This window comes from Aquarana catesbeiana, linkage group LG13 (assembly GCF_042186555.1).
Source record: "Aquarana catesbeiana isolate 2022-GZ linkage group LG13, ASM4218655v1, whole genome shotgun sequence".
NCBI lineage: Eukaryota > Metazoa > Chordata > Amphibia > Anura > Ranidae > Aquarana > Aquarana catesbeiana.
Genome location: NC_133336.1, coordinates 68021510 through 68043845, shown reverse-complemented (window position 1 = coordinate 68043845; position 22336 = coordinate 68021510). Strand labels below are relative to the sequence as shown.

Sequence of the window (22336 nt, the reverse complement as noted above, 5' to 3'; positions counted from 1 at the left end):
GCTGCAGCTTTTGATCAACAGAAAATTTTCTTACATGTCTCTTTTAGAGTCGTTGATTAAACAATATACTTCTGTCGAGCAGGGGAGCCCACATACATAATTTGATCAGTCTCCACTGGAGTGGCTAAATTTCAGTGTATGGCCAGCTTAACTTTAAACATATGCTGCTGATGTCATTTACACCTACAAAGGCTCTAGAGCAAGGATATGCAATTAGCGGACCTCCAGCTGTTGCAAAACTACAAATCTCATCATGCCTCTGGGTGTCATGCTTGTGGCTGTCAGAGACTTACAATGCGTCATGGGACTTGTAGTTCTGCAACAGCTGGAGGTCCGCTAATTGCATATCCCTGCTCTAGAGCATATATGTCTAACACAAGGCCCACGGGCAGAACCCAGCCCTCCAGGCCTTGTCTTATGGCCCTCGCACCCAGAACATGGTGGAAGTCCATTCTGCCACTTCCGCCTCTTACCCGCCGCTTTCCAGCTGTCACTTGTAAAAACAGAAGCCTTCTGTGTTTACAAGGGACAGCTTTGCTCTCAGAGGCTCCCTGATCTAACAGATCTCTGCACAAACGGCATGGGAAAATCTCCAGAATTAGAGAGGGAACAATCTCCCTGCAAGGTGAGGCAAAGCACACTTACTTGCTTTCCATCTGATTGGTGGCCGAGCTCACTGCATCTCTTAGGATACCATTCTCCTGCTTCAAGTGGGAAAGCTGGTTCTCCAACTGCTCACGCACCTGCTGGAACTACACACAGGGAAAAACAAAGCAAGATTAATTCCCCATATACAACATCTTATACTGTGCTATACCAAAGTAAACAAGCATCTTATGAAAACAGAATTCTTCCCTCCCAGTAATATATATCCACCAATACGACAAAGCATAAAAACCAAACTCTAACTTAAAGCAGAGGTTTACACAAAAATTGAACCTCCGCTTTTCGGAACCCTCCGCCCCTCCGGTATCACATTTGGCACCTTTCAGGGGGGAGGGGGGTGCAGATACCTGTCTAAGACAGGTACTTGCACCCACTTCCGGCATAGACTCCCACGGGAGTCTATGCCTCTTCCCGTCCCCCCGCGCTGTCTGCTGGGACACACACGGGTCCCAGAGACAGCGGGACCAGTTAGGACGCGCAGCGCGACTCGCGCATGCGCAGTAGGGAACCAGGAAGTGAAGCCGCAACGCTTCACTTCCTGATTCCCTCACAGAGAATGGTGGCGGCAGCTGCCGAGGACCGAAGGACGGTTCGGCCTCAGGTGCTTTCACCGCTGGATTCGGGGACAGGTAAGTGTCCTTATTTTAAAAGTCAGCAGCTGCAGTATTTATATCTGCTGACTTTTAAAAAAAATTTTCGTGGGAAAGTTTTAAACCTTCAAGTTTTTGTTTTATGTTCTACAACTGTATTAGGCCTCAAATGTTTCTTGTACAGACTTCTATTAGCAGTGTAATGCTGTGCTCATGTTGCTGTATACTAGAGCACAGCGTCTCATCATTGGCTTCTTATTGGTGACATATCTAGCCCCGGTGTTGCTCTGAATAACCTTAAGCACAGATGTTATGTTTATGGATATGGACTCAACTGTGGCTCAGCTTCCTCTAATACCAAGACAGAATCAAATCTGAGAACAGATGGTGCCTTTGGGGCATCCTTAGGCATACCTTTGCATAGTCGTACTGTTCTAAATAAATCCTGTCCTCCCTTGGAGCAAGAGGCCGGTGTGTGTACAGCAAGTCACATTGACACCTTCATGGGAAAAGGCACATGAGATGCTCCATGTAATTTGACATCTTGTTTCTCCTACTTTGTTTTGCTACTCCTGTTATTACGATTAGATTTATATATATTTTATATAGAACAGTCATCAAAATGCAGTAGTAGAAATTATCCAAGTTAGATGCTCCTAATAAAGTACACTATACTGTGAAAAGTATTGGGACACCTACCGTTACACACACATGAACTTTAATGTCATCCCAGTCTTAGTCTGTAGGGTTCAATAATGAGTTGGCCCACCCTTTGCAGCTATAACAGCTTCAACTCTTCTGGGAAGGCTGTCCACAAGGTTTAGGAGTGTGTCTTCCAGAAGTGCATTTGTGAGGTCAGGCACTGATATTGGACGAGAAGGCCTGATTCGCTTTCTCTGCTCTAATTCATCTCAAAGGTGTTTTATCTGGTTGAGGTCAGGACTCTGTGCAGGCCAGTCAAGTTCCTTCACCCCAAACTCACTCATCCATGTCTTTATGGATCTTGTTTGTGAACTGGTGCACAGTTATGTTGGAACAGGAAGAGGCCATCCCCAAACTGTTCCCACAAAGTTGGGAGCATGAAATTGTCCAAAATGTCTTGGTATGCTGACGCCTTATGAGTTCCCTTCACTGGAACTAAGGGGCCAAGCCCAACCCCTGAAAAACAATCCCACACCATAATCCCCCCTCCACCAAATGATTTGGACCAGTGCACAAAGCAAGGTCCATAAAGACATGAATGAGCAAGTTTGGGGTGGAGGAACTTGACTGGCCTGCACAGAGCCCTGACCTCAACCCCCTGATAGAAAACTCTTGGGATGAATTAGAGCGGAGACTGCAAGCTAGGCCTTCCCATCCAACATCAGTGCCTGACCTCACAAATGTGCTTCTGGAAGAATGGTCAAACATTCCCATAGACACCCTCCTAAACTTTGTTGACAGCCTTCCTCGAGGAGTTGAAGCTGTTATAGCTGCAAAGGGTGGGCCAACTCAATATTGAACCCTACGGACTAAGACTAAGGTGGCATTAAAGTTCACGTGTGTGTAAGGGCACACGTCCCAATACATTTGACAATATAGTGTATTTCGCTGTGTAATTATTAATGCAGAGTGAAGCAATTATATTCAGATTTTAGGTTTCATAGGCAGGACAGTGAGGTGGGGACATGCTTATGAAGGTAACACAGAGCTGACCCACTTAGTGAGGGTAAAAAAAAATAAATAAATAACTGAGCCAACAAGTAATAAAAGAAGCTGTATACTTCTCTTCCCAGCAGAAGCTGTCTTAAAAAGAGCCTATTACAAACTTAAAAAAATTGTAGTTAAAAGCACCTAAAAATCAAGTATTTTGCTTGCTTGCAGTGTACCAATATCATTGCAAGTAAATGAAAATCCAAAATTTTGGGTTATCCCTAGAAATTTAATAGAGGGGAATTCTTCTGAAAACAATACTGGTTCTGGAAACCTGGGGGGTAAAGAATTCCCTTAATTTCCATGGGTTTACTCTGACTTCCTGCTTTTGCTATAGGACAGGAAGTGAAGGGAAATGTTCCCAATGGGACACAGACGGCACAAAAAAAAAAAAAAAAAGCACTGACAAGGGGGTTATAACCCTTCCTCTCTCTATCCAAAAAACAAAATTTTCCCTATAGTTCTAGTTGAAAAGGAATGAGTAATGTAATAAACACAGCAATCTGACTGGACACATCACAAGCACATAATTCAAACAGGCAGTCCATAACAAGACTATAGGCAGCTTTCTATACTCCAGAATATGAGTACAGCATGTCCGTTTTACCAAGAATAAATCATCCTAAAAACAGCTTCACTGCACCTCTCTAATCCTTCCCTCTCCTTTCCTTACCTTGACTTGCATTTGCTGAACGTCCTGGAAGCTGCCGTGTAATTTGCTTTGAAATACTCCATTTTCCTTCTCCAGCACGCTGATCCGCTCCCGAGCCTTTGCTTCAACCAAACTTGACTTTTGTTTTTCCCCTACCAATTCCTTTGATGAGAAAATATAGAAAGCTACAGGTTAGGATACACAAGACAAGAAATGATGCATTCATTACGCACCACTGACTGTCAAGACGTCATATGTAAGAAGGATTCCTATATCACAATCAAAAGTAACCCAAAAAGGGAATGTTGCCAAAAACAAACTTGTTACTTAAATAGACACATCATATGACTAGAAGCTGCAAAAACACCCAATTTTTTTTTTTAAACTTACATAAAAAAGGTTTTTTTTTTTTTTGGCTCATCTGTCATTTTTTCAACTTTCAATCGAATAAATCCTCTGCCCTTGTTGTTTTAACTTTGGATAGTAAAACATTTTTTTTCTGCCAGTAAATAGCTTATACAGCCCACTTCCTCTTTGTCTGGTCATTAGCCTAGACTTAGGACATCATGCACAGCTCTCTCTCTCTCTCCTGAGAGTTTGCCAGGAAGGAAGGGGGTGAGTCACAAGAGGGCAAATGAGAGATGCAGGGCTGCAGAGCTAGAGGTGTGTGTCTGTGTAAATCCAGGAAGGGAACATGCAGCTAAAGCTGCCCACAGTTAAAATGGATGCAGTCAGACTCCGTGGAAGATGATTTCTGCACCATATTTGGCAAGTACAATATCCCAGTATACATAAAATAATATGCAAAGTGGTTGGAGAGAAGTTTCAGAATGGCAAAGATGTTTTTATTACAAATTATGTGAGCAGACTGCAGTTCCTCTTTAACATAGTAACAGTGCTGCCACGCTATCTCTCTGATTGCCTATAGTTGTTGTCTGCATGATGCCCTGTCTATCTATAATCATTAGATCAAATCCCAGAATGAGGCTATATAACAGAAATGCAATTATTTAGAAGCAGCAGTTCACCCAACATGGATGTTTGTCTTTTATTGAAGCAGAAGAGTTAGCCTAGGTTTCCACTATTGCGACCTGAAAGTCACGTGATTTTGCTGCGACTTGAAGCAATGGCCAAGTAGTCTTGAGGTCTATGGACTAGTAGGACTAGTGCAGGGATTACTTCGAAGTCGTTGTGACTTGAAGTCGCACAGATATGAACGGTACTCATTGAAAATCATGGGGTACGACTTGTCATGTGACTTTGCAGTCCCAAATCACAGGACAAGTTGCACAAGTGGAAACAGAGCCTTAAAGTGAACCTGTCATCACAAGGTCATTTTTAAAACGTTCCACTCAAAAATAAAGCTTCCGCTTTAAGTGCTGGTGACCCCCTGACATGCCACATTTGGCCACATCGCTGGACCGTGGGACAAGTGAGTGTCCGATTATTAAAAGTCAGCAGCTACACTTCTTGTAGCTGCTGACTTTTAAATAGGTGGAACTCCACTTTAACTGTCTGCTTTTGCAGCTAAACCTAATGGAATCTATTTAAAGAGGAGCTCCAGTCGTTTTTTGTGTTTATTACAAGTCAGCAGCTAGAAAAGGTGTAGCTGCTGACTTTTATTAAAACACGCTCACCTGTCCCACAATCCGGTATTTAAAACGGAAAGTCCTCTTTTGGGTGGAGCGCTGCTTTAAAAAAGGAGGACCATCCTCCTCTTAATGTTTTTCAGCAGCTCCAAAGTGAGATTTAAAGTAACACTAAAGGTTCATGTTTTTTTTTTTTTTTAAACATATATCATACTTACCTCCACTGTGCAGCTTGTTTTGCACAGAGTGGCCCCGAACCTGCTCTTCTGGGGTCCCTCTGCGGCTCTCTCGGCTCCTCCCCACATCAGATAACCCCCTGGGAGAAGCACTCTCCACGGGGGATTACCTTGCGAGCGTGCTCCTGAGTCCAGCATTCAGCGTCCCTAGACGGGGGGGCTGGTCACTGACAGGTGATCAAATGAAAAAATTGGGGAGGAAGGTAACCTAGTACTATGTGATCACACATTTAGATCAATAAATATAACAAACAAAAGTACTACAATAAACCAGCAAATATGATAAAGCAAGTTTTCTACTACATACTGTATACATTATTGTGCTGTGCAAATATTACTTTTTTTTTTTTTTTAATATGGTACACCACCTAGAATAGGTTTGTTCTACCATATCAAAAATGAACAATTTCGACGACATAAAAAAAAAAAAAAAAAAACAGAAGTAACGTCATTACTAAGATGAATAGTTATTGCATCAGACCTGCCAATGGATTTTCTTAAGAATTAAGGAAATGGTGAGCAACTGCTGTGACTAGAACTTTCCACTGTACCCACTAAGACGCATACTTTACATACCGCTCATTGCTAAAACTCAACCACTCCAAACGTTTACCGGCTTAGTTTAAAAGCTTCAAATTTCAGCCGCATAGCCACTCAAAGACATGGCCCAGTAATCTGTAAAAAAATATGTACAACCCTATCGGAACATCATTACATGGCACACCGAAAATTCCAGGAGACTAACACTGCTTGAAAGCAGTAAAGGTTGCTGTCTTTGGGAGTATAATATCTGTTAAGCCGGGTACACACTGAGGTTTTCTTCTGTTAAACCCGACGTTAGTACAGCGATCTCCCTCGTTGAGCAGTTGTGTTCTGACAGGGGGAAGCCCTGTTCTCTCATGTTCCTCTTGGCCCATTACTACATTATGATGGACTGTCTTAATGGGCAACAGTACTGTGCAGGAGACAAAGTGGGCAAACTTTAGCAATAGGAGGAATATGAGGAGGCCTTTTAGAATAAGTATGGATTTGGTCATATTGGTCGAGTGCTGCCATCACTACTGCGCCTTTTTATGTCCGTTAAGCCTTTGACTGCTACAGAAATGTGAGTGTTCAATTTTATCTCTTTTTTTATTAAAACATTCCCAAAATGATATCACATTATTTGGAACTTTGTTTCATTTCTTGGTTTCAACGTGTGGGTTGTGAAACTTCTCTGGCCGTTCCTCTCTCCATCTAAACCTCTTTGCCCGTTTATGAGAACAATCTGATGACTAGTGCCGTTCATAGTCCCCATTGTGATCATGATTATCTGGATCGTTGAAGGTTCCGTATCGTACATAGTGTTTATCACCACTGTTTGACTTAAGATGTATATGCCCCTTTAAGTCCACTATCTCCGGTATGCCTTCATGCAATTGGTGGCGGTCTCCTCACAAGATTCTCCTCCTTTTTCAACATTCCTTTTCAACATGTCTGTTCTGAAGATATTTTAGAAATGTTGTTCCATTGATCTTTGATGCCAATCTTAACTCATGTGGTGGACTTTATTATATCAATTATTTATTACATCAATATTTCAGTATGGTTGTCCTTTCATTGACATTTGATGCCAATTATCATTCAAGTGGTGGACTTTATTATATTTCACAGTTTTATACTTTTTTCTATACAATATATCTAAGCGCTGCATTTTTTTCCTTTTGATTCTTAGAGAATCTACACTTTTTTTTTCCCTAGATAGAGCCTGCTTAAGGCAGGAGGAGACAAATGCAGACACAAAGTCATTTTCACGTAGTGATCTAAAAGATTACTGAAGCTCCAATAAAAGGTCTAATGGCGGAAATGTTTATTTTATCCCCCAAAGACACAACTAGAGTGCATGGTTCAGACAGAAAGCATTACCTGTGTGAGCTGCTTGCACTGTTCCTTGATGATTGCAGCCTCATCCCTGGCAGAAGCCAGCTGCTTCTCCTTCTCTTGCAACTGCAATAGAGCAGCGGAGCCTCCCTTATTAGCCTAAAAGAAATTAAGAACCAGAGTAAAAAGCTGAAACATTCTTATAATAGACTTACGACCCATATTGTAATCCAGCCATTAGCCCAGATGGAAAAGTAACAAACTAAAAAAAAAGGGCAAAACAAAAAAAAAAAATAAAAATTAACTTTAAAGTGTGTTAGGGCAGAGGTAAATAATGCCTGGTAGACACTATCCATTATTTTTTTTTTTTTGTTTAACCCAGAAGGCTGAAAAAACAAAACAAAAAAAACAGGAAGGAGCTCACTGTACTAACTATGCAATGTTAGTACAGAAATCTTCCCGCTGAGCTATGGTGTTCTTTACATAGTTAGTCCGGTTGAAAAAAAAAAAAAAAGAAATGGACACAAGCCCATCTAGTTTAACCAATAAAAGGGAAGCTGCCCCCTCCGTAAAAACACACCGGTCAGCACTGGCAGCAAATCGCTGATCGGATGCTGGTTTTCCAGCATGTCTGTTAGACAGAAGCCAGCCGTTCTGCTCAGGCTGGTGTACACAAGGGCCAAATTCTGGCCAGTTTCTGTTAAACCAGCCAATATTCGACCTGCGTGCACCAGGTTTAAAGGGTAAGTTCACCTTTACAGAAAAATCTGTAAGGTGAACTTATACTGGACCCCTTTCCTCATCCCCCCCAGTCCTACTGACCTGGAGCCTGGCGATCTCCCGCTAAGAGACCTCGTATAGCTGCCTCACCGGTCCGGGGCTTAGAAATACCCTCGGCTTAATCTCCTAAATGTACCTTGTCAGGAAGCACGTTTAGGAGCATTCTAATTGGTCGGCACCATCCAATCGGAACCCATGTAGCCCGTCCTGTCACCGCAAGCGAAGAGGAGAGAAAGCCGTGGGGATTTCAAATCCCCGGACCGGTAAAGCGGCGATACGATCTGTTAGAATGGGTGATCACCAGACTCCAGGTTAGTGGGTTCAGGTGCGATGAGAAGGGGGTCCAGTGTAAGTTCACCTTATAGATTTTCCGTAAAGATGGACCTACACTATATTTTACAAAAGGTATCTTAACCCCAGATATGGCCAAATGGCAAATGCATGGGCAAACTGCAGTTGCCTAAAAAAAGATGGGCAGCACAGTGGTTAGCACTCCTGCCTGGCAGTACTAGGGTCGTTCATTCAAATCTTAACCATGGCACTACCTGCATGGAGTTTGCATTGGTTTGAAAATATTATTGGTATGATCAAAAATATATTATTTTGCTTTTGGCTGAATCTGCACTTCTTTAAAATGCAGCCATGTGGTGCCATCTATTTAAAAGCGCTTCTAATATGGCAGTTTGTAAACTGCCAGGAAACGTATACAGAAAGAAACATGGATGCAGAAAGTCAGGAACTCTTCAGCCATAAAGAAGCTCATTTGAATTTTTTCCTTTGCACTGTTAACTGACAACAAAACTACAATAGGCAAATGACATAGTCTATAGAAGCCATTGTGATATTTCCGACAGAGGCTGGCACAAACTGTTCCACAAAGTTGGCGTTCACCCAACCCTAAAATGAAACCCACCCACATTTCGGATTTCTATTTATCAGGAAACGCCACCAGGAAATGGTCACTGGAAAGAACGGGCCAAGAAAAATCCTCGCTTTCTTTCCCAAGTTTTCAGTAAATAGCGATCAGCATTAAGAAACAAGGCATACTTATACTGAGACGCTCTATACTTGACAAATGGCATAGCATACTTATCTGGAACACCGTACTAAACTATGTAGGGTCATTTTATAAAGGCATTTACTGAAGACTACTGATGGCTGTTTACCTGCTGACAGAAAACTAATACTACTACACTTCCATTACACATTTCAAATAGTAAAAACTAACAAAATACTCGTTAAAGCTGAATGCCAGCATTAAAAATTGCTTACTCTGATTACACTGCACACTGTGAGCATCTTACAGCGTACATTAGTAGCTGCAGCAAGTCAGATATCCTATGTGGACACTACCTAGAACAATCTGCATGCAAATACAGCCTGCCAAGAAACACCCAATCCTCCAGACTAACATCCACTTATCACGGCATTTGGATATTTGCACAATTCCTAGGACACCGTTTGCATCAAAGATGTGCGCAGGGAGCGGAGATGCAAAATAGAGCACCCTGCTGGCTCCTCCCACCAGCCATGATCTGCCTATATAGCAAAAGGTAACACAGAGACCCAGTGATGAGATCACAGGGTCTATAAAAGGTACGTGAAAAAAACTGGAAAAGGATTTGAAAATTTCTTTTACATGTTGATTTGGGGTGCAGAAGAGAAGGTACCAGGGAAGGCAAAATATAAGCAGGCTCTATGTATATGACTATTACAATTTAAAATGTTTTAGCCCAATAACTAACAAAACTGATAATTGATGCAAGCCGTGTAACCACAATGACTTATAATGGTTTGGGGTTTAAAATTAATTTAAATTCAACTTGTAGAGCACCACAAGAAAATGGGAGAAGCGGCACATGTGCCCCCACACCATAAAAAAAAAAAAAAAAAAAATTTGACATACCTGTTGCGTAAATATGTATTTGCAAATTTAAAAGACAAAACCCAAGACAAGAATCTTCAAGCTACACAAAGGGTACTTTATGTCCATCTTTAGGCTACATTCACACCTGAGCGTTTCAAAGTCACGCGTTTTTACCACGATTTTGTTCAGGTGACCAATGTAAAAAAGCAGAAAAACACCTGTAAACTGCCCCAAAGAAGCTCAAGTTTTTTTTTGAGCTTAGGGTGTTTTTCAGGCGTTTTGCTACAGGTGACAAAACGCTCAGATGTGAACAGGTGCCATTGAAATGAATGGGATTTTGCTTGTTGGGCGTTTTTCAGGTGTTTTTTTGGGCGTTTTATGAGCTGAAAACGCTCAGGCCTGAATGCAGCCTAAGGGCACTTTCACACTGCCAGTGCCCAGGCATCGGCGGTAAGACCCCTTTCACACTGGGGCGTTTTTCAGGCGCTTTAGCGTTAAGAAAACGCCTGTAAAGCACCTGAAAGAATCCTCATCTGCAATCCCAATGTGAAAGCCCGAGCCCTTTCACACTGCCAACGCCCGAAAAACGCTGGTAAAAACGCCGCTTAAAACCCTTTTCACACTGGGGCATTTTTCAGGCGTTTTTCGGGCACTGGCAGTGTGAAAGGGCTCGGGCCATCAGCGCACCCAGCCCGGTGGCAAAAATACGAAAGCGCTGCAAAGAAGCTCCTTGCAGGACTTTTTTTGAGGCCCTGCCAGCGCAGCGCCCCAGTGTGAAAGCACTCGGGCTTTCACATTGGGATTGCAGATGAGGCTCCTTTCAGACGCTTTACAGGCGCTTTTTTAATGCTAAAGCGCCTGAAAAATGCCCCAGTGTGAAAGGGGTCTCATAAAGTGCTGCAACTTTTAACAGCGATTTACTGTCGTTTTTGCAGCGATTTTACGCCGCTAGCGGGTGCTTTTAACCCCAGCTAGTGGCTGATAAAAGGTTTAAAACCGCCGCCTATTGATTTCAATGGGCAGGGACGCTGTATTCACTGCTCCTACAGCGCTGCAATGAAGCTGCTTGCAGGATTTTTTCTGACGTCCTACCGGCGCAGCGCCCGTGTGAAATTACTCGGGCCTTCACACTGGGATTGCAGCTGAGACTTTTTACAGGCGCTATTTTTAGCGCTGAAGCGCCTGAAAAAGGGGAAGAAAAGGGGTCTAAGAGCAGCTCTTTTCTTTCCTCAATGAAAGGTATCCTCTGGCTACAGGAAGCACTCATCACAAAATTCAGTTTCAGTGAATAATGCGGCAAAATGCAGCAACATGCGTCATCTTACCTTATGTATCAGGTCCTTTACAGAACTGGATTTGTCTTTCAGCATCTCCACCACAGACATAGCCTCGTCATCTGATAAAATCATGCTCCTTATGGTTGTAACAAAATCCTTAAACTTCACCTCTGCGTTTTCTGAAAAATGTTAACAAAACTGATATTATAAAAAGGAGAATATACACTTTACAGAAGAAATGTTTCAATTGCATTAGCTCCAAAGAGCCAAAGACGAGGATTCCAGATAGTAACATATCGGATACATCTTCTAATTATTGCAAGATTCTCCTTAGTACTAGACTTCCAGGCTTTGGGTTTACTGGCATTAGAGTAGTTACAGGTCACTGTTAAACATTTTTATTGCTGTAAATGTTCACACATAGAAATCAGTACAGAATGTACAGAGTGTTATACGATTCACATTTTTATATTGCCATATACAGCTTCAATCGCTTTAATACTAAGTTTTAATCATTGCATGCATATTACAGTGTACAATATCAACAGTCTCAAAGCGGAGTTCCACCCAGAAATGGAACGTCCGCTGAAATGATTCCTCCCCCCCTTCCGGTGCTACATTTGGCACCTGTCGGGGGGGGGGGGGGGGGTATGGGGCAGATGCCTGTCAAATCCCGGTATCTGCTCTCACTTCCAGGCATAGATCGACACACAAAGTACGCAATGTCCGGCCTGCTGTCTTCTGGGAGACACACAGGTCCCAGAAGACAGCAGGGACCATTCAGATCGTGCATGACTCGCGCATGCACAGTAGGAAAAAGGCTGTGAAGCCGCAAGGCTTCACTTCCTGTTTCCCTTAGGAAGGACGTCGGTGCTTGCACCTGGAGACGAGGGACGGGTCAGCTTCGAGTGAGGACATTGCGGGCACCCTGGACAGGTAAGTGTCCTCATATTAAAAGTCAGTAGCTGCAGTATTCATAGCTGCTATTTTTATTTTTTTTCCCAGGCGGAACTCCGCTTTAAGTACACTATGCCGTAAACCGGTGGTTCTCAACCTCAGTCCATGGGGTACATACCTGGCCATCCACATGTTGCCCCTTCCTTGGTGGTCCTAGTGGCTATCCCTGGTGGTCCAGTGTGGTGATCTGAGGGGGGGCTCCGCTGATAAACAATCAGCGCAGACCACCCCCCCCCACCCCCCCCCGTCAGGAGAGCCGACGAACGGCTCTCCTCTACTCACGTCTGTCTGTCTGTCGGCTCTTCCTATTGACATCGTGATCAGCCGTGATTGGACATGGCTGTTCACGTGGTAAAGAGCCTCCGCGATGCGCGCCCCCGCGGCGGCATGTTATCCTGCTGGACGTCATATGACGCCCAGTCAGGATAACGGAACCACTTCCCGGACGTCAATTCGCTATAGGCCGGGCGGGAAGTGGTTAAGGTAGAAGGTTTTTTAGGTAGGTAGGTTTTTTTTACCTTAATGCATTCTCTGCATTATACACTATATTGTCAAAAGTATTGGGGCGCCCCCCTTTAACTTTAATGGCATTCCAGTCTTAGTCCGTAGGGTTCTATATTGAGTTGGCCCACCCTTTGCTGCTCTAACAGCTTCAGCTCTTCTGGGAAGGCTGTCCACAAGGTTTAGGAGTGTGTATGGGAATGTTTGACCATTCTTCCATTTGTGAGGTCAGGCACTGATAATGGACGAGAAGCCCTGGCTCGCAGACTCCATTCTAATACATCCCAAAGGTGTTCTATTGGGTTGAGGTTAGGACTCTGTGCAGGCCAGTCAAGTTCCTCCACCCCAAACTTCCTTATCCGTGTCTTTATGGACCTTGCTTTGTGCACTGGTGCGCAGTCATGTAGGAACAGAAACTGTTCCCACAAAGTTGGGAGCATGAAATTGTCCAAAATGTCTTGGTATGCTGGAACTAAGGGGCCAAGCCCAACCCCTGAAAAATTGTAATGTGCTACAAGACCATCAGCAAGAAGCTTGGTGAGAAGGAGACAACTGTTGGAGCAAATATTCGCAAATGAAAGAAATACAAAAATAACCATCAATCCGCTCGCTCGGTCTGAAACTCCATGCAATATTTCACCTCATGGTGTAAGGATGATCATGAGAAAAGTGAGGGATCAACCCAGAACTATACGGGAGGAGCTAGTGAATGATCTCAAGGCAACTGGGACCACCGTCACCAAACAAACAATTGGTAATAATATGCCGCCATGGACTGAAATTCTGCAGCGCCCGCAGTCCCCCCCCTCAAGAAGGCACATGTACAGGCCCATCTGCAGTTTGCAAATAAAGGTCTAAATGATTCAGAGAAGGATTGGTAGAAAGCACTGTGGTCAGACGAGACCAAAATTGAGCTTTTTAGCATTAACTCGACTTGCCATGTTTGGAGGAAGAAAAATGCTGACTATGACCCTAAGAACACTATCCCTACAGTCAAGCACAGAGGTGGAAACATTATACTTTGGGGCGGTTTCTCTGCTAAAAGTACAGGGCAACTTTGCCGCATTGAGGGGCCAATGGACAGGGCCATCTATTGTAAAATCGTTGATGAGAACCTTCTTCCCTCGGCCAGAACACTGAAGATGGGTCATGGATGGGTCTTCTAGCACGATAATGGCCCAACCAAGGCAACAAGAGAGTGGCTCAAGAAGAAGCACATTAAGGTCATGGAGTGGCCTAGCCAGTCTTCGGACCTTAATCCTATAGAAAAATTTATGGAGGGAGCTGAAACTTCGAGTTGCTAAGTGACAGCCAAGAAACCTTAAGGATTTAGAGAAGATCTGTAAAGAAGAGTGGACCAAAATCCCCCTTGAGATGTGTGCAAACCTGGTCACCAACTACAAGAAACGTCTTACCTCTGTGCTTGCCAACAAGGGTTGCTCCATCAAGTACTAAGTCATGTTTTGCTAGGGGATCCAATACTTTTTACTCACTGAACTGTAACTCAATTTAGAACATTTGTATCATGGGTTTTTTCTGGATTTTTGGTTGAAATTCTGTCTCTATCATTTTAAAAACATGTATGATAAAAAAATTATAGACCCTTCATTTCTTTGTAAGTGGGCAGACTTAAAAAATCTGCAGGGGACCAAATAATGATTTTCCCCACCGTACCTAGCGTGCATATTATATTCTGTATTTAGCCCATCTAACACCCTCTCTGCCCCCCTCTAAATATGGATTAAATCATAAAAGGAGCCATTTAACTTTTTAATGACAGGGCATCAGTGGGCAGCATAGGCAGTGGCAGTTGACCGCAGTGGTACATATGGGGGGGGAGGGGGGCTATATCTGATCAAGTTGCGGTCCAAAGCAAGGTCTGGGACTAAAATCCAACAGAGTTACAAAGGGATTAATTTGAAGGCTAATCACAGATACTTGCAGGTATCCTAAGGTGTTACACTTCAGTGCTGTTACCTTGGAAATCTCCCAGGTCTATTAATAAAACAACAATTTGATGTTGAACTCTAGGCAAACCGCTACATTTAATACGTATGTGTGAATCATTTTATCTATAAAAATATTGAGCAATTTTGTTCAGCCGGTCCTTTCCAGGTAACCCTGCAAAGCATTAGAACCTCAGGTTGGTGACCTGATTTTTCTCTACTGCTGTAAGGCAATGCACGCTGTTCAGATCCTTGCCTCTAGCCTTCTCATTGGACAAAGGAGCAACAGAACACCAAATCATCATCATTCTGCTCTTTTGATAGCAAGCTTACTCTTTTACAATGCTTAGACCAACTGTATCTAAAAATACATAAGATTTTTATTTTTTTTCCTTAAAACGTAATTGAATTAAACCTAAATATAATATTATTGTAAATTTCAGCCTGAATTAACAGTTTTAAAGCGGTGTTCCGTCTGGGGAAAAAAAATTAGGAGTTAGCAGCTACAAATACTGTAGCTGCTGACTTTTAATATATGGACACTTACCTGTCCAGGGAGCCCACGATGTTGGCACCCCAGCAGATTTTCAGGGGTGCTGCCGCCATTCGTTGATGCTCTAACTGTCCCCGGCAGCGGAGGAGGGGGGGTGGGGCAAACTTCCGAGGGACGGCACAGCAGCGCTGTCTCCCAGAAGTGGGGGAAGGGCACCTGTCATAACTAGGTAAACGTTTCCGCCTCCCCCGTGAAATTTGTCAAATGTGGCACCGGCGGGGTGGGGAAGAGGAAGCAGATAAGCGGATAAGTAGAACAAGAAATTAAATTAAAATTTTATTACAATAGAAAAAAACACCATTATGGAATACGTCCCTACCCTTCTTCACTGCAACAAAATGCAAAATAATGCAAAAGAAAAGGGGTTTTCTTTAATCCTTTTAAATAAACCTGGCATGAAAGAAACACAAAGGCTGCCATTGTGCTGAAAGGCATACCTTACTCTAAAAAAATCCAAGGTGACTGGCAGTTATGTCAATCCGCTACCTTTAATACTTTGAGTCCCTGGCCTAAATCACATATGCGTTAGAGGAAAGTCAGAAAAAAAAAAAAAAAAAAAAATCAGAGGTAATTTTTTGCATAGTTGTTCCAGGTGAGTGGCTCAAAGAACTGAAGCAACAGGGTCCACATGACAGCCAGGTAGCTATGAATTTCAGAAAGAGCTCAGCAATGGCAGCCTCCATGTTCGTATCAGGACAGCTTTACAAACTGTTCGGAAGCCATAGCCCCACCTCCAAATGCAGACCATCTGGCATAAAAAAAAAAATCTTAAAAAAGGGTTGTAAAGTCAGAAGGTTTTTTGAATGCAATAAGATAAAAAAACCTTCTGTGTGCAGCAGCCACCCTCCAGCACCCCCTAACACTTACCTGAGCCTAATCTTCCTCCAGCAATGTCCACCAGTCTGGGATTCTCCTGGGACTCTCCTCCTGATTGATGGACAGCAGCAGGAGCCAAATGGCGCCACTGCTGTGTCTGAACCAAAGTCAGTTAGCCAATCAGGAGTGAGAGGGGTGGGGCAGAAACGGGGCTCCGTGTCTGCATGGACACAGGGAGCTGTGACTCCACTCAGGTGCCCCTATAGTAAGCTGCTTGCTGTGGGGGCACTCAACAAGAGGGAGGGGCCAGGACCACAGAAGAGGGACCCAAGAAGAGGAGGATCCAGGCTGCTTTGTGCAAATCAACTGCAATAGAGCAGGTAAGTATAACATGTTTGTTATTTTCAGAGAAAAAAAAAACGAGACTTTACAATCACTTTAACGGTGTAGTTCTGCCCCGGGCCACAGTTTTCTTTTTTTTTCCTTAAGAAAATGTCCTTTTGTAACTTCACTTCATCTTACGCATGTACGATGCTACCTCATTCATTCCAATGAGGAGAGCCATACTCTACAAGACAACCTGGCTAATTGAAGAAAGGCTGTGCAGGAATGCAGAATGAAGTTCGCTCAAACAGGCCAGTGGGTTGAACTTGAAAGTGGGGTCATGCCTTAAGGAACAACTTGTACCAACGGTCAAGCCAGCATTAAAGAATAAAGTAATACTATTTATAAAAAAGAAAAAAAAAAAGAGCTTGGCATTACCTTTGTGCTCACCTTTGTCGGTAACGTTCTTGCCCTTCTTACCGCCGCTCTTCTGGGTCACTTCTAGTATCCCCGTTTTCTCAAAGTTCACAACTTCCTTCTTTTCTACCAGAGGTGGCTCAGAGTTGTCCATCAGTGGGATAAACACAGTGGGCTGAATTAGTGGTTCATCCACCAGTGCTGAAACTAAACACAGAACTGCGATTTACAAAACTCTATATAGTCTTGATAATTTACAACTGATAACTGCAAGAAAAAATCATTGGAAACTGCAACTTTGCCAGAGACGGCAGATCTCCTTTAGTGCTCCTCATTCTTGTAATATAAGGGGGTGGTATTACTCCAGGAAGAAGAATGGAGAGGCGGCAAGTATACTGTGCTGGCCATTGCTTATCAAGAGCCAGCCCAGTGCACCTCCTACCTCAAAAGTCACTGTTCTCAGAGTAATCAGCTGCTCATAATAGAGAGGTACTGAGTGCACCCTAGGGAGAGGACGCTGCACTGCCCCATACAGGCCGGCAGATGCTCAGGATAGATCTAGGAGACAGAAGGAATCCTATTATATTAACCTTGTTTGTATTGGTTATTAGATAATGTCCAGCAGGAAAAGGCACTAAAATAACATTTTAAAACAGGAGTCATTAAATAGTCACAAAGTCATGAAATAGTAACTTGACATTTCTGGGATAGGCAATTTTCAGATATCAACTGTGGTCACCGCTGAATGTAGCCTTAAAACCAGCAGAACGGGATCACCCTTTAGGGAATACTGGGAGGGGGCAAAGGAAAAGCCTATCTCTTTTGAAAAGGTTCCATGTATGCATCTGCAGTTTATGGGGGGTTGTATTTGCATCAAAACACCTTGAGAGTTTTTGAGCAGCGGAAGAGAACATCTGCCGAGTTGTCCATCACTGAGATCAAAGCGCAGAGTGTGGTCTGATGATGGCCTGTCAAAAAGTCCCTCTGCGGTGGGTACAGGACACCCTGCATTTAGAAGATGTCAGAGTGAGGACATCTACTGAAGGAAGGGAGTTACTGCATAGGACAGCATGGGAGGTGCTGAGTTTTACAGCCATAGACATTTATGTATTTAAAGCGGTTCTAAAGTCAGAAGGTTTTTTTTATCTTAATGCAATCTATGCATCAAGATAAACCACCACCTGTTTGCAGCAACTCCCCAAGCCCCCCCAAATACTTACCTAAACCTCATCTCGATCCAGTGATGTTGCAGGAGAGTCTCAGCTGGCCCGGGACTCTTATTGGCTGAGATAGCAGCAGGGCACCATTGGCACCCGCTGCTGTCCAAGTCAGTGAGCCAAAGAAGAGAGAGAGGGGACAGGGCCAAGCCGTGGTTTTGTGTCTGAATGGACACAGAGCAGCTGCTTGGCTGGGGAGCCCCCATAGCAAGCTGCTTGCTGTGGAAGCACTCAGCTGGAGGGAGGAGCCAGGAGAAGAGGAGGATCAGGGCTGCTCTGTGCAAAACCATTGCACAGAGCAGGTAAGTATAACATGTTCATAACTCTGTTCACACCGGGGCGGCTTCAAAGTCGCCCGACTCTGAATCCACCTCACACAGCGCGTCTTCAGCGCCCCTTGCAAACGATTTCTTTAATAGAAGTCAATGCAAGCCGCTCCAAAGTCGCCTCAAGTAGTACAGGGACCTTATACTAAGTCGGAAAGACTTGGGTCGCTCTGATTAGAACGGTTCCATTGCACTGAATGGAGCGTGACTTGTCAAGCGGCCAAGTCGCCCAGGGTGAACCAAGCCTAATATCACTTTAACTTCTGCAGTGGGTCTTATTTATTAAAAAACAATAACAATCCCTAGGTTAGGCTGTTTGCCGGCACTAAAAAAAGTATACCAAGTATACAGCAACATACATTTTTATAAAAACATACCCTGGTCGACACGGGGTTAACAAAGTTCCCCTTTACAAAGCTAGTAAGCTACTATTTTTTTTTATAAAGGAACACAAAGGCTAACCAACAAATCAGTGCTTTCAAATAAAAAAAAAAATGGAAAAATTGACAAACTGCACTGCCACTTTCCTAATAAGTTTGTCTGCATTCTAAAATGCGCAGACAGCAATTTCAACAACAATCTACAACACCGCAAAAGACATCCTTGATGAGTTTCCATGGTGACCCGCAAGACGCTGGTTTATTTCTAGTTCCACTTCAATGATACTTACGGTTCTCCGTTTTCAGTTTCTTTTTCGGAGCCGACTTCTTTCCTGGCCCAGATTCCTGGGGCTTCACCTCTGCCATCGGAATGACTGATTCCTGCTTCTTGGATGGGACCACCTGTTCATTTTTCGGTTCTCGGCTAATCGGGGCGTCATCTAATCAAAACAAAACACATGGTAAGCCTGACAGTCTGGGAAGTGTCAGAAGCTGTATTTAGAAAAATACCAAATGGCCATAGACTATTCCTAAACCAGTATAATGAAAGGATTCCTCAATGTCTGCATGAATTCCTGTAGCTTTCATTTTTGGGGGATCAAGCTTTCAACCAGCATGCAAGCACAATATATAATTATTGGCTAGAGTCAGAACAAACAACACAATGAACCAAAACTGGGCTTACCCACTTGCCTTTCAGGCCAATTTTTGAACAGTTTGCACACATTAAAATCTGTATTTTTTTACCAAAAATTACTGAAAACCCCCCAAATATATTTTTTTCTGAAAGCAGAGACCCGGGAGAATAAATTTGTGGTATTTGTTAAACTTTGTCACAAGATATTTGTCCAGCTATTTAATCAAACACATAGTTTCAAGAAAAAAAAACACAACATGAATAGTTGAGAAAATAGATACCACTCTAATTCATCCCAAAGATGTTCTATCGGGTTGAGGTCAGGACTCAGGCCAGTCAAGTTCCTCCACCCCAAACTCGTTCATCCATGTCTTTATGGACCTTGCTTTGTGCACTGGTCCAAATCATTTGGAATTATGGTGGGGGGTTGTTTTTCAGGGGTTGGGCTCGGCCCTTTAGTGCCAGTGAAGGGAACTCTTAAGGCATCAGCAAACCTAGACATTTTGGACAATTTCATGCTCCCAACTTTGTGGGAACAGTTTGGGGATGACCCCTTTCTGTTCCCACATGACTGCGCACCAGTGCACAAAGTAAGGTCCATAAAGACATGGATGAGAGAATTTGGGGTGGAGGAACTTGACTGGCCTGCACAGAGTCCTGAACTCAACCCGATAGAACACCTTCGGGATGAATTAGAGCCGAGACTGCGAGCCAGGCCTTCACGTCCAACATCAGTGCCTGACCTCAGAAATGTGCTTCTGGAAGAATGGTCAAACATTCCCATAGACACACTTCTAAACCTTGTAGACAGCCTTCCCAGAAGAGTTGAAGCTGCTACAAAGGGTGGGCCAACTCAATATTGAACCCTACAGACTAAGCCACTTCCTATTGTGGCACACCTGCGGGCTCAATCCCGAGTCAGGATACACAGAAAGCACAGCTCAGCACCCCCCCCCCCCCTCCCAACATGATTTGACTGACCGCAGCAGGAACCAGTGGCTTTCTGTAAAAGCAGGGAGAGCGCTGGATCAAGTAAGGGCTCAGGAAAGTTTAAGGGGGGGGGTGTTATACTAATACCTAAACATTTTTTACCTTAATGCAAGAAATGCATAAATGGTAAAACATTTTTAGGCCTTAGAGCCACTTTAAAGTTACAGTGCACTTTATTTTTTTGTTCATGGGATAGCAAATAGCTGCCGGATTTTTTCCATCTGACAGCCGACAGTCACCTTGTCAGATTTACACACACACTCCTGGCGACTGTAGAGTGTGTAAAACATCCTCACTGCCACAGCTATACTACATATGGAGGGAGGAGGCAGTAAAAGGTTTAAAGAGGATTTTTTTCCTTAAAAAAGCTACAGAAAAAACAAAAATAATACAGGGTGTACGTGCAGAGCAAAACATTTTCTTTGGGTTTACATACACTTTATATAGACAAAGCAATTTGCCACTAGAGGGAGCTCTCGCTGGCTCAGTGCACTTACTCTGTTTTGATCAAATATCAGTTGATCAAATATCAGTCAATCACAACCATTGTGTAGCACTGCAAAGCTGAGGCTGAGCATGCAATAAACAAATATGGCTTCCCCCATGTACATCACTAACTATATACATATATTTTGCAAGAGGAATGTTATCCCATTCTTAGCTGACATAGGATTCTAACTGCTCAACAGTCCTAGATCATCTTTGTTGTATTTTTCATTTCAAGAAGCGCCAAATATTTTTAATTAGTGAAAGGTCTGGACTGCAGGCAAGTCAATTAAGCACCTGGACTTGTCTACTACAAAGCAATGCTGTATATTGCATATGCAAGGCGTTCCCTGAAAAAGACATCACATGAATAGGAGCGTATGCTGCTCTAAAATCTGGATAGATCTTTCAGCATTGATAATTCCTTTCCAGATGTGCAAGCTGTCCATTCCATACACATTAATGCAACTCCATACCATCAGAGATACAGGCTTTTAAAATGAGCGCTGATAACAAGCTGGAAGCTCCCTCTCTGGAGGACACGGCACCCATGGTTGCCAATAAGAATGTCAAATTTCGATTTGTCTGACCACAGAACAGTTTTCCACTTTGCAACAGACCATTTTAAATGAGCTTTGGCCCAGAGAAGAAAGCAGTGTTTCTGGTTCATTTTCAGATATGACTTCTTTGCTAGAGAGTGTTTTTTGGAAACCATTTTTTTGGAGTCCATGCAGTGATGTTCATCACAGAATCATGTCTGGCATCCAATATTGCATTTCTGCCTTATCCCTTGTGCAGAGATTTCTCCAGATTTTTAAAATCTTTTGATATTATGTACCGTAGATGATGATATATTTAAAGCTTGCAATTTTACATTAAGAAACATTATTCTGAAATTGTTCAACGATTTTTTACACAGAGCTTTTCACAGATTGGTGAGCCCATCTTTACTTGTGAGACACTAACTCTCTAAGATGCTCTTTTTATACCCAATCATGTTGCAGACATGTTGGCAAATATTCTAATTTGCTGCCAAGTGTGCTTCCAACTCTTCCTTGTTAGTATCACTCACTATGCCAGCTTTTTGTTGCTGTCCCAAATTTTTTGAGACGTGCTGCTGCCATCAATTTCAAAATGTCCCTATTTTTTCTTAAAATGGTACATTTTCTCAGTTTAAACATTTGATATGTTTTCTATTTGCATTTGTGGAAAAAAATGGTTTTATGAGATTTGTAAACCACCGCATTCTGTCTTCATGTAGGTTTTACACAGCATTTGGAATTGGGCTTGCACATAATAAAAAGAAAAAAGCGACAATATTAGAAATTCCCTGAAAAGTATTACAGGCACAGTTTGGGACTCCGGTCATAATTATGCCCTAAAGGTGGCTGGCAGGTAAATGTTATCAGTTATCACACTCCCTTATGCTCTAGTAGACTTGACCTGCATAATGCCATATCTTATCCCGCTTAATACTGCATGACACGCTGTTTCCTTTCATCGGCTTACAGCTAAGAAAGAGGCTCAAGTAAACAGACAGCTCATTTTTAGAATAAAAAAAAGGAAGAGCAACTGCC

At 43.1% G+C, this 22336-nt stretch overlaps 1 protein-coding gene across 14 annotated transcripts in view; it reads right to left on the bottom strand.

The window, feature by feature from the left end:
* The window catches only part of KTN1 (kinectin 1), a 199892-nt gene that overhangs the window by 106478 nt on the left and 71078 nt on the right, over nt 1-22336 (bottom strand). For 8 of the 14 annotated variants that reach the window (XM_073610590.1, XM_073610597.1, XM_073610596.1 and 5 more), the window contains exons 3-8: nt 18937-19086; nt 16745-16930; nt 11258-11388; nt 7331-7444; nt 3622-3762; nt 646-752 (exon numbers count right to left, since the gene is read on the bottom strand). In XM_073610590.1, coding sequence (XP_073466691.1) covers nt 646-752; nt 3622-3762; nt 7331-7444; nt 11258-11388; nt 16745-16930; nt 18937-19086 — 829 coding nt within the window. The remainder of the gene's footprint in view (nt 1-645; nt 753-3621; nt 3763-7330; nt 7445-11257; nt 11389-16744; nt 16931-18936; nt 19087-22336) is intronic. The other 6 variants (XM_073610591.1, XM_073610600.1, XM_073610601.1 and 3 more) reach the window with 1 other exon arrangement.